Below are 12573 nucleotides of genomic sequence, written 5' to 3' on the forward strand. Positions count from 1 at the left end.
GCATTGAAGCCTTTGTTCAGCAAGGAGTAGGCTACTCCAGGACCCAAGATTAGTAGTTAGTACAATTTTCTCTTTGTATTTTCTTATGCATTAGTTGCGTTAGGATAGTGCTCTTGATTTCTTGTGTGTTTAGTAGAGTTGGGGGTAAGGACAGAAGGATAGGAGTGAAACTGAAAAGGGGAAGCAGTGAGCTGTTTGTAAGTAATGGTCGAGTGAAAGATTGAAGATGATGTTTGGGAGCTCATAGTAGTCAGATGGATTGGGATGAGTCAGAGGGAGAAGGGATGGAAAGGACAGAAGGATTTTCTTTTTATAAAATCTAAATGTTTGCTTGATTAAACCCCTCTATATAAATACTAATATGTACATTGAAGCTGCAATATTTACATGGTCTGCTGTCTACATTTATCATGAGGTGCTTTTTAATGGTTTCAAATAACTGTAATTAACCTATACATACATACATATACACATGGCACTTATTGTACTTATCAGTAGCAGGCGCAAGCCTCTATAATGGCATCTATATGAACATAGAAGCAACAATTTTGATATGGTCTGCTACACAAACGTATCCAAGAATAAAAGGACTTTTCTTTTTCTAAAACCAAAGCATTTACTGGGCAATAATGTATTGGTGGTTATCCAATGTTGAATTTTTGAGTATCTAACCCCACACATCCTCCCTGAGTAAGTCTTGGACCGCCTGCCTTTGCTACCTTGAAGGTCAAGTGCTGATGGCATGCATTTGGTGTTCAGTTTAGGGTCCGATAATACGGTTAAGCACCAGGACATTAGTGGTAAGTGTTAGGGATTGACACAATCTCAACCTCATAACCCTTCATTGCCCTGGAACTCCCAAAAAGTTTGCACATGATTTTATATTTATATATACAAAAAAACGGAAAGAAAGATTCCAGGTTTGACTAATTAGCTAGTTGTGGGTTGAAGTGTTTGCAAGGGAGGATGGTCAGACATTCTAAGGATGATTTTGGACAGTTGTTGAAACCTACAGCTACAATGCAAGATTGTTTTCACTGTAAGGAGGTCAGGGTTTCTTTTATGGTGGCTTAGTTATTCCTAGGCTTGTAGTTTTGTTCTCATTATGAAGTGGCTATTAGTAACTTAGGGACATAAACTGTTACATATCTGTTATGCTCTGTAAGCCTGGTACATCATATGCATGCGTGTGTGTGTGTGCATTATAAAAGTCAGACATAGGTAGGCTCAATATCCTTGCATGTAGGCGCACCTCATCAGTTACTTTTTTAACAAGCATTGGCAGAACCAATAGGCCTCGTCTTTAATATGTGTGATTTGTGTAGTTGTTTCTATAATGGATTGTAACATGATAGAATGTGTGTGTTTTTTTACACTTGTGTGAGAGTTAGTTTGAAAGGCAATTGTTGCAGGTGCCATATGACCTATCACAGGTAAGTGTCAGATTTCCTCATAAGGAAATTGATTTTTGTAGCTATGTTGATTGCAGGGTTGTTGCTAAGGCTGAGCTGTGAAACAATCCCCCTTTTCAAGCAGTTTTTATTGAAAAGATTTGTCAGTCTTCAGGAGGAACATTGTATTGCCAGCAGAATCTGGGAAGACCTTGTTGTATCTTGGCACGCTTTGAGGGCGGCATCAGGATTACTGAAAAAAAATGTATAATTTTGTATGAAATATAATTATATTGTCAAATGTATTTAGATTAAATTTACAGAGAGGGGCAGAAGGGCGTCGGGCAAGTGGCAACATGGGACTGGAGGAGGGGACAAGCAAACAGGGGAGGGAGGGTAAGCAGGGGAGGGGAGGGAGGGCAAGCAGAAGAGGGGAGGGAGGGCATGCAATATAGAGGAGGGGAGGGAGGGCATGCAATATAGAGGACGGGTGGTAGGGCAAGCAGCAACAGGGGACCGATAGGGAGTTTTGCACTGTTGCAGTGCTTGTTCACCTGCTCGCTGGCACCAGCAATGAAGGCTGGCATCGGTCAGGTGCTCGCATCGGCGCATTGCGCCCCGCCCGCTGCAATCAGTGGGAGAAGCCCGCTGCGGGTGGGGCCTGTGGCTTGCCCTCAGTCCTGGGGGCAATAGGGAGATCGAGCGTGCTGGCGGGCCGCCACCTCCTTCCATAAAACTGACCTCACAGTGGCTGGCTCGCTAGTGCTGCCATCCAGATCGACATTCCTTTAACTGAGGCCATGTGGGGGACAGAGTTACCTCCTCAGTGCTTCCTCTTCTGAGAGTGCTTCACTCATGCCTTTGGGAAGATTTAAAACTTCCCAATCCAAACTGGCCACTCTCCATACAGGTTTGAAGGGAGCTGCCCAATTTAAGATGGTGTACAAAGCACTTTCTGTTTTCCCCCCTATTTAAGGAACGGAACGGGAGGGGTGTTTGGGTTGGGGCAAACAATGATTTTGATTGTTTGGCGAATAGCTAGCACTCACTTTGGAGAAAAAAAGCCTTTTGTAAGACTTGTATCTGTAAATATCTGATGAAGTAAATCGTCTTTAAAGGAATGAGAAAGTTGCTTGCCTTCTGTAAAGATCTTTCTGGTGGATACTCTACCTGCAGATTCCTCATCTGAGACTACCCTAGGTGAAAGACTGATATGGAAAACTTCTGCAATAGCTCCCCCATGCAATAGCTCTTCACCACCAGTAGGCGGTGTTGACTCCATTTTGACTTCACACATGAAGTTGCGAGGGTTTCAATCCTGCTCTTCGCAGAGGACACCTTGTTGACCTCCACGACCCCGAGCGGGCTTCAGAAATTAATAACTCACTTTAACAAGTTTTGTGTCGCACGCAGTTTGGACAGCAACACTGATAACACGAAGGCAAAGTTTCAATCAGCACAGATCCTACAAGGGTAGGTTATGTCTAGGGGGTGATTCATTTGAGAGGGTTGACTCTTTCACATATCTAGGGGTCACATTTGCAGAGGGCATGTCATCGCACATTTATCTAAGTAAGGCAACCACTAAATTCAAGCAGTTCTCACGGGTGATACTCAAGGAACTCTATGTTGTACACTATACCCATTCAACCAGCTTTGAAGCTCTATGAGGCAAAGGCTTTGGGCCCAGCACTATATGGTGATTGTATATATTATTGACGATGAAATATGAATGTTTTATAAATTACATGTTTTTACAATGCTCCTACTTTTTTGACATGGTGGCCGAAATAAATTAATTTGAATTGAACTGAACTGTAAGGGTTTCAGTGGAGAAATATTGCAAAAGGACCAGCGCCTAACACTAATTCTACTATGTTTTTGTAACTACTTTCAAGGCATATAGAAAAGAGTGACACTTATATGGTGGTGCAGTGCGTAACTAAGCTGCCATTTTATTACAAAGGCTATTAACACTTTCTCTAGAAGAAGGGATGGTGGGAGGATCAGTGAGGAATTTGCAGGTAGTTAGAGTATTCACCTGAAAGATTGTTATCAAAGGGAAGTAGCTTATTCTTATGATGGATACTTCAACCTGCAGATTCCTCACCTTTGAAAAGATTCCTAAGCAATACCTGGAAGAAGAAGGACCTGGAGAAAGATTAGACTAGGCAATCTTGAAAGAACTAAATGACTGACTCAGGATGGGCAAAGTGGGCGCCTCTTCTCACTTTGTGATTCAAACAATGTTTGGCGATGGTGTGGAGCGGGGACCTTTCAGCCACCCTGCATATGTCTGCCACAGGCACACTTCTAGCTAACATTGCTGTAGAAGATTTGGATCTGGTAGACTCCTCTCCGATTTGTTCAGGTACTTCTTTCTAAGCCAATACACAACAGATTTTTATAGAAAAGATAATTCATATAGAGATTGTCTGTTTCTGAACTGCTTGATCTTTATTGTGTGGAGAGGTGTGGCTCACTGGTTAGAGGCGGCAGTCCTGTAAACAGAGAACGGCCCGGGACCAGGGTTCAATTCCCGACGCGGCAGGGTCTTGGACCAGGGTCAACGGACTCGATAATTCTCGCCTCAGTGCCTACTCTAACCAGGGAACACACTCGGTAACTCTGGGCATTAAGCTTGCCTCATCTCTACAACGGCCCCCCCACAGACGCCGGGGATGCCTCGTTTCACCCTGGAGATACCCAGAAAGGGACCATCTCACAGGGAAAACCAGGACGGGTTCCCCAGCGGTCTACAGCGCCAGGACACTCGGGTAGAGTAACAGTGCGCTTTACAAGTATCCCACATTTACATTTATTCCGAACAGTATAGCAAATGAAGTTATGGTCATCTGATGTGTTTTGTGTGGCTGTTCTAGAAATTGACTTATTTTCTAGGGTCCAGTCTGTGCATTCTTTCTTCTTCCTTAAAAAGATGTGGAGGTGGATAGGTTGTGAGTAATGTGATGGCTTGTCCCAAATGGAATGGGGACACAACTTTTGGAAGGAAAGCATGGCAACATTGCTTGGGATGAAGCATGTGAAAGGGGGCGAACAGAGAGGGCTTGAAGCTCAATAACACAATGAGCTTAAGTAATAGCTACCAAGAAACTGTCATGAGGATTTGTAGTCTCAAGTCACAACTGTGCAGAGGCTCAAACAGAGTGCCCATAAGAAATGTTAGTTCAAGGTTAAGAAGCATTGTGGCATGATGAATGTAACCACCAGATACAGGTTTGTCAACCTTATCAGAAATCTTAGAATCATAGGCGATTTGTACAGGGAGCGTTGATCTGGTAAACAAAGATACACCTTAACTGTAGCTATCGCACCGTCTTGCTGAGTTAAAGACAGGGCAAACTACAGCATGCTGCACAAAGATGCTTTGAGACCACTGACCCCTAAATCACTAACAGGAAACAAATTTGTTCCACCTACCTGATTAAAATGATTTGCTGGACGGGTGACATACAGGAAGGATTATTTCTACCACCTCAGGTTGAAGCTGAAAGGTGCTTATATTGCCTTGTTTAATCTCCAAGCACGAAGGTGTAGACGTTTAAGATCGGGGTGTAGGCTCTGCCATCCAGATTGGGATAACAGATGTAATCCAAGCGCTAGCCAAAAAGAGGCTGCTACAGTGAAGTCCCATAGGTCGATGTACCTTCTTGGTATCAGGATGATGAGAATTACCTAGGCCTGGTCATGGCGAATCTTCCTCAGAACTTGAGGAATCAAGGGTATGGGAGGAAATGTATAGTGAAGTGAAAACTTCCATGTTAACTGAAATGCGAGCATCAAGGCTCCCCACAACAGATCTTGGGAGGGTACAGAAGAACAAGTGATTTACCTTCGGTAACGCTCTTTCTGGTCAAGACTATCCAGCTGCAGATTCCTCATCTTTTGAATATTCCCCAGAACGAGTGGGTGAATGGTCGGGCAAGTACAAGAGTAGTGGTATAAGCAGTGTATCAGTGTAAAGAAGTTTATATTAAGTGTCTGGTAGGACTATAACTACTAGAGTCCCAAGTGCTACACAATGGATCCTTTGTCAATGTAATAGCAAGGAAGGTAATGCTCTGTAAAGGTGCTAGAGCATAAGTGGTTTTGGAAAAACCTCATGTGAATGAGGACTTTTTTCTTCTCTTTTCATTTCTCTTTAGACAACGAAGAGCAAAGCCCATTATCATTAATTCCAGAGACTAAGGCATTAGGTTGGAAACTGATATATATTGACAGATAGGGAAATGAAAAACACCAGAGTAGGGTCTGGATTTAAAAGCATTAGTATCTTAGGAAAATTATTTTGTAAAAGCTCCTTTCTCCTTTAAAAGGGATATCGCTGATGCCTAATCAATTTTAGGGAAAGCTGTAAGCACTGGGATACTAGTCTTCTGTCCAAATAATGACTGCCTGGAAATGGTCATCTAGGGGGTTGATTAGCAGGCAATCAACTTGTAGTATCCTCCAAGGTTGGGTTAACTTCATAGATGTATGCAAAGCCTCATGGTTAAGGTCCTCATTATATCTTTGTTAGAGGCTGTATCAAAGATCCTTTTAATCTAAAGATGGCCTCCCATTCATGCGAACCAGGTCAAGCTCTTTCCAGCTAGAAGAACTCGCGGTTCCATCTGCTGTGATTCCTTCGGAAATTTCTAGCCATTCCTTGAAACCAGTGCAACCAATTCAGCTAAGATAATGTTGCATGTGGTGGCTTAAACAAACATAAATAAAGAAAATCTGAATTTGCAGACACTAACAGCACAAATGAGGGAAGAGTTTAAGGAATGACAGTTAAAAGTGGACCTTGTCGATTAGAAAATGTGAGTGTGAGCATACCAGCACTGTAAAAGGGAAAGGTTATGTGCTGCACTGAAAGAATAAATACAGTCTATGAGTCTTATTTTTTAAATATCGGAGTAATATTTTTTTCTTTCTATGAACATGTGGTGGTGTTCCCATGGCGCTGGTAATAGGAGAAAGTAGGAGGAAAATGATTCATGATCACAAATCAATGCAGAGAAAAGTTCCTTCATGCACCAATTCAACACATCAAACTAATACCTTTTTATTTTTCTTCAGTTTTCTCTTTTCTTTCTTTTTCTGTAAATACTTTTCCCAAGGAGTCAGTTTGTCATTTCCTTCCAGCTTGTTTTTGACCATCTTTTCAGCACTTTCTTTGAACCCTTTAACAACAAGAAACCTTTGTAATTAAAGTGATAGGCAAAGGTAGAAATGTCCTTTCTTCCGACACATCCAACATTTCATAGAGACCCATACAGGAAGTGTATACACATGTGTTCAAATCAAACAGGGATTCTAGTGAGGCCATGCAAGGCTTAACTTTAGCTAAACTAGATTCTGCCCCCCTATGTACAAGCAACGCTCTCCACATTAATACTTTTTCTACTGCAGCAATAATGAGCAAAGGAAAGGGTTTTTTTGTTTTTATTTTAAGTAGGAAGGTAGGTATTTTTATCCCTCCTTACTTTGACCTACTAAAGACCTAAGCATAACTATGGGACTTAAATTAACAGTGGGACAATTAGAACTGGACATATTGTGTCATTATTGCTATGGAATTGTGTGCTTCTGGGCAGTGTGGTAGGTTCTCTTTGAATGTAAGTAGATTACAAAAAGTACAGCACATGGTCCTTTTAAGATTACCAAACAAAATACAAAAACACTAACAACATCTATAAGTGCGCCGGTCTAAAAAAGTGCTGAAAATAGGGAACCTTGACAGCATCTATTTACCTGGTGGTTCCTACAAAGAGTGGAAAATATTCTTGAGAAAGAATCCAGTGGTACAAAAATTAATGTTCGTAGTTTCCTGAACAATGGTATTACTAAATTATGGGTCAGATAATATTGGAAAATTTGTATGGGAGGAATTCTGTTTTCAGGATTCAGAACACCCCAAAGAATTACACGATTGCCATAGCTGTGCCTCAACATATAGACCAAGTCTTGGCCTTATGATAGGTGCAGGGAATAACAGACCAAGGACCCTTTACCAAGATTATATTCATGATGTAATGAACTGAAGTTTGCTATACTACAGAGAACATTGGAAACTTGTGCATTTGTCACACTAAAATAGGAACTTTATCTAGGAGGTAAAATATTATCCTCTAATTAAAGTTCAGAAGTAGTAACTTGCTAAACTTCTTGGTTAGAAAGTTTTTTTCCCACGGATATCATAGCTGTAGTTTGAAAGATATAAATTGGTGAAGTGAGGCAAGTCTGCTGGTAGTTTTAGAGCACTTCATTTTTACTCTGTTCTCCCAGCCTCCTTTTCTCACACCTTCTTTGGGTTCTTGTCAAGAAGTCGGAGATATGAGGGCCTGAAAACGACCAAAGTACTACAGAATAGTCAGGCACCAGCAGCAGGAACTTGACCAGAAGCCAATGCACCTTAAAAGCAGAAAAACAAAAGGAGAGCACCGGTATAGTGTGCCCGTCAGTGTAACTACCCTTGGAGGTCGGGGGAGTCATTGGGCGTGCTGCTCCATGGATACCCTATTGCTCTCCAAGAGTGAAGGAGGACGGATCAGCTCAAGTTCCTTGTGTTGCCAATGGATAAGAGTGAGATGCTGACTGTGCCTATAGGACTGGTGGTGCTGCTCTATCTTTTTTAATTTTTGCTTGAGAGCAGCTGGCTTAGACAGGTGGCCTTCCTGAGGAGGTAACTAAGTACTTGGAAGCCATCTTGGGTCAACAAGGTGCAGATCTGCTACTGAAGATGACAACAACCCACACAAGGTGGGAAGTGCAAAAAAATATAAAAGCATTGTGTAACACTTCTATAGACTTCATAAGATCAGAGTTTGGCACCCTTTCAATGCTTGATTAATTACTCCTAACAAGTTAGTAAAAGTAATGCATAGTGTGAAAATACCTCAATCTGCTTTAAAATGTGTGTTTTAACAGAAAACTATTAATTACATTCAGAAGAGAAGTGGATACTGATGAAACCGCAGTAGTAAGTAGACCTTTTGATTACAAGCTTGAATAAATAAGGGCTTATTTAACAATTAAGGCTACCTTATCTTCAGTTTCGTTGTTTTCAGACTTATTTTTTTCTCACAACAAATTTTAATTGATTTTTTTGTCATTAGATTCTGGCCAATATGGCCCATAAAATCATGCAGTGCAGTAGTAAATCATTGCCCACTTCCAGTGACACTGTTGGAAAATACATTAAACAATTTCACCATCCCACTCACGATCAATATGCCAATTTTCCCATCACCATGTACACCAGCCCGATGTGGACGCCAAGGGGCTTGACGATTCACCATTATATTGCTGTATTTCAATATTAAGGAGACAGTCCACCGTAAAGACCGGGGCCAAGACTATGCCTCTATGGTTTGCCTACCGCTGCCATATCTTAGTGTGTTTTTTGGGCACCACCTAGCTCGGTAGACAGCAATTTCCATTCCCATACGATGATCTATTGTATTCTTCCAGGTGCCTGCTGTGGGTGGGGATACATATTTCCACAGCTTTGCAAAATCCAGTTTTGCCAACGTTAAGGCGAGAAACAGTAGGTGTCTTTTTTTTACATATTACACCTATACCCTCCGTACTATGGAGTAAAAACAGTTTAGGGTTAAATGGAACATCCCAGTTCAGGACCTGCTCCAGGCACGTCACTACACTCCACCAAAAGCCTGATAGTGCTGTGCATTCCCACACCGTGTGCATAAAGGTGCCTTCGTTCACACCACATCTAAGGCACACCGGTGAAGTAATGGCACACATGCACCACAGACTATGTTGGGTGAAGTAAACTGTGCAAGAATTTTAATTGAAGAAGACTGAGTCCTGACAATATTGCTGCTTCACGTGGTGCCAGGAGGGCCTCGGTCCAGTCATCATCAAGTGTGGGCATATCCCCCTGCCATGTCCGTCGTAGGTCCGGTAGTGTGGTTGCACTGGTGTTGTTAAGGTCTGATAAATCAGCTCAATTTTAAGTGTACCCAGGTCACTCAACAATAGTCAACCCTCCAGAGGGCTGAACTCTGGTAGTTCATGGAGATCACGAAGTAAGGGTGTTAGAGCGTGGCAAAATTGTAGATATTTGTAGAATTGATGTATGTGTAATTGAAAGTCTACCCGCAGTTCTTGGCAGGACTGAGCCGCGCATAACATCTCCTAGTGCAGTGATACCTACTGCGTCCCACTGCCGAAACCCGACAGAGATGCTACCTGGCCAAGGAAATTCCTGCCCCACAATGGTATCATCTGAGTCAACCGAGCCCACCACTCGATCCGCTTGAGTGCCCGTTTCCATAGGGGAAGTATAACTTGTATCGACGGGGGAATGTGGCTCCCTAAACTCCCACTGTAGAGAAGTCAAGGCACCCATTGTCCAACACTTTTTCACATATGCCGGGTCTGTCTGTGGCGTATACCACTATTCATTTATAAGTGGGAGGTGGGTCGCGGCATAATAGGAGTAGATATCTGGGGCAGCGTTGCCCACATTAAAGGTAGGTTGGAAACCAGTCTGGAGGGCAATATGCACCACCACCCCCCACCTCAGAGGAACTGCGTGACAGCCGTATTTACTTGACTGAACCATGTTTGAGGGATAGTGAAAGGGTAATTTTGCAGATAGTATAAGATCTGTAACATGGAAACCATCTTAAAGATCATAGAGTGGCCCAATAGGGGGGGCAGCGGGGACCATAGTTTAATCTAGTCTCACACGAGGAAGGATCGGGGCTATATGGTGAGCCCAAGAAGTAGATGAGTCAAGGACAATGTATACACCCAGATATTTAAAGCCCGAAACTGCTAAGGTCAGTCCAGAGGCCCAGGCCATGTCATTGGCTGTCTCCTTCGTAAAGAACACAACAGACTTTTCCACATTCATGTGCAGTTCAGAGATCTCATCAAATATACGCAGTATTTGCAACAGTCAAGGGCCAGAGGATCGGGTAAGAAAGAATAGTGCATCGTCGGCATACAAGGAGACCCTATCCGACAGTCGCAGTGACCACTCAAACCCTTTCACTAGAGGGTCCGAGTGCACCAATACCGCCAGGTGCTCTATCACCAGGGAGAAAAATAAGGGGGATAAGAGGCATTCCTGTCTAGTGCATCTGCATATGTCAAAGGGGTCCGAGATCGCCCCAGAGACTCAAACCGATGCGTAGAATTTGGACATAGTTTAGGAAGCGCGGACCAATGTTAATTCCCCCGAAGTAGGGCGAACAAATATTGCCAACTGACCGAAACAAAAGGTCTTGTCCATGTCGGCCAAGAGCACTGCAGCTGGCTTCCCCGTGCGGTCCATCATAGCCGAAGCATTGTAAATGCCCCGTATGTTGTGACGTATGGATCTCTGATGCATTAAGCCTGCCTGATCCAGATGAATAAGATCTGGCATATGCTGCAGCAGTCTATTGGCCAGAGTGTATATCCAGTGGGTGCCCTGGAAAAGCACAATTACAGCATGTCGCCAGTCCTGTGGGAGTATGGCTCTGTCCGAAGACTCCTGGATAAGCTCCAGCAGAGCACTGCCCAGTTGTGGCATAAAGAGCTTCAAAAGTTCACACGGGAACCCGTTGGGCCCGGTGCGCAATTTTAGCCAGTGCTGATGCGAACTTCTTGTGATTCTTTCATCTAGCTGTGTGCAAGCTGCGGTCTACAGGGTATGCAGCCTAATATCTGTAAGAAATTACTGAACCAAGTCTGCACTAATTCGGTCAATCTCTACATACAGGGCCATATGTAGGTAAATCAAGAATTTCGAATCCTTAATACCGAATTTTACCGAATCGGTATTAAGAATTCGGTATATGCGATGTAGATTAAAAAAATCGGTAAACATTACCGATTCGTAAAAATTCGGTAACAAATACCAAATAGGAACGAATCGGTAAAAAAAATAATACGGAAATTCCAATACCGAATCGGAATTACAGAATTCATTACCGAATCGGTAAATACAGATTCGATAATTAAAAAATTCGTAATTCGATGAATCAGCCAATCCTGTGTCACCCAATCACCTCCCAAACAGGAAGTGGCCACACCCAGGCAGCTGCACAGGACCTGGAGTGCACTGTGAGGCAGGCAGGCAGGTGAGCTGAGGAGCCAGCAGCAACAGAGCCTCACAGCTACAAACAAGAAAACTAAAAGGGAAACAAGCATTGAAATTGCAAGCCAGAACAGGGAGAAGGAGGGAAGTGAGAGGAAGAGAAAACTGAAGTTCAGTGACAAGGAGCTGGAGGTACTGATCCAGGATGTCAGCCAGGACCATCACAGGCTTTTTGGACCGCAGTCCCACCAGGTGCTCGAATCACAGAAGAGGCAAATCTGGAGTGGCATTCGGGACAAAATAAATGCCATAGCTGTGACCCAGCTTACCATTGAGGACATCAGGAAGAGGTGGTACGACCTCGGGAAGACAGCAAAAGCAAGGATGGCAGAGAGGCAGAGGCAGGCTGCCAAAACAGGTGGAGGAAAGAACCGAACACCAGCACCAACACCACTGGAACTGATGGTGGAGTCCACCATCCAGCCGGAGAGTGTGAGTGGCGTGGGAGACGCAGACAGCTCTCCCAGAGCAGCAAGGAAACAAGGTAAGAAGCATGCCCAGCATGCTGTGCTACTCCCTCCCCAAACCCAATCCCCATAGTGGCATAGGGGCTCCCACTCCACTCCATGTCTTACTCATTACCTGCTATGCATTTTGGGAGATGTAGTTATAGGGAACTGATGTATAGGACAGTCAGGCTAGCAAACACAATAGCATGTTAAAGTAATTGGCTATGTCAGGACAACCACTGTGATCTGTAGGCATGATGTTTAATGTAATTCAAATGCAGACAGAGCAGTGAGTATATCTACATTTGTGTCATTACAGGCGAGACATCTCGCAGTAATGCAGAGGGGAGCAGAGCAAAGTCAGCCAGGCCAGAGGAGAGGCAACATGAGGAGGAAAGCATGCCTGCAGCGACCACAAGCTCGGCGCAATCACAGCCACCAAATCCCCAATCACAGGCATCACCACAGCGCTAGGGAACGCCGCCATCCCCTCATACCCAGTCCCCACTGCGACGATCACCAACACCACCACCACCACAGTCACGCAGGAGGCATGCCGTGGCCACCCTCCAGCAGATGGAGGAGGAGTCAGAGGAGGGCACAGGGGGCCAAC

General features: G+C 43.8%; 1 protein-coding gene across 2 annotated transcripts in view; it reads right to left on the reverse strand.

Moving 5' to 3' along the window:
• The window catches only part of ESF1 (ESF1 nucleolar pre-rRNA processing protein), a 258010-nt gene that overhangs the window by 34924 nt on the left and 210513 nt on the right, over positions 1-12573 (reverse strand). For both annotated transcript variants that reach the window (XM_078649557.1, XM_078649558.1), the window contains exon 10: positions 6459-6580. In XM_078649557.1, coding sequence (XP_078505683.1) covers positions 6459-6580 — 122 coding nt within the window. The remainder of the gene's footprint in view (positions 1-6458; positions 6581-12573) is intronic.

Source organism: Lissotriton helveticus, chromosome 6, assembly GCF_964261635.1.
Source record: "Lissotriton helveticus chromosome 6, aLisHel1.1, whole genome shotgun sequence".
In the NCBI taxonomy this organism is placed as follows: Eukaryota; Metazoa; Chordata; class Amphibia; order Caudata; family Salamandridae; genus Lissotriton; species Lissotriton helveticus.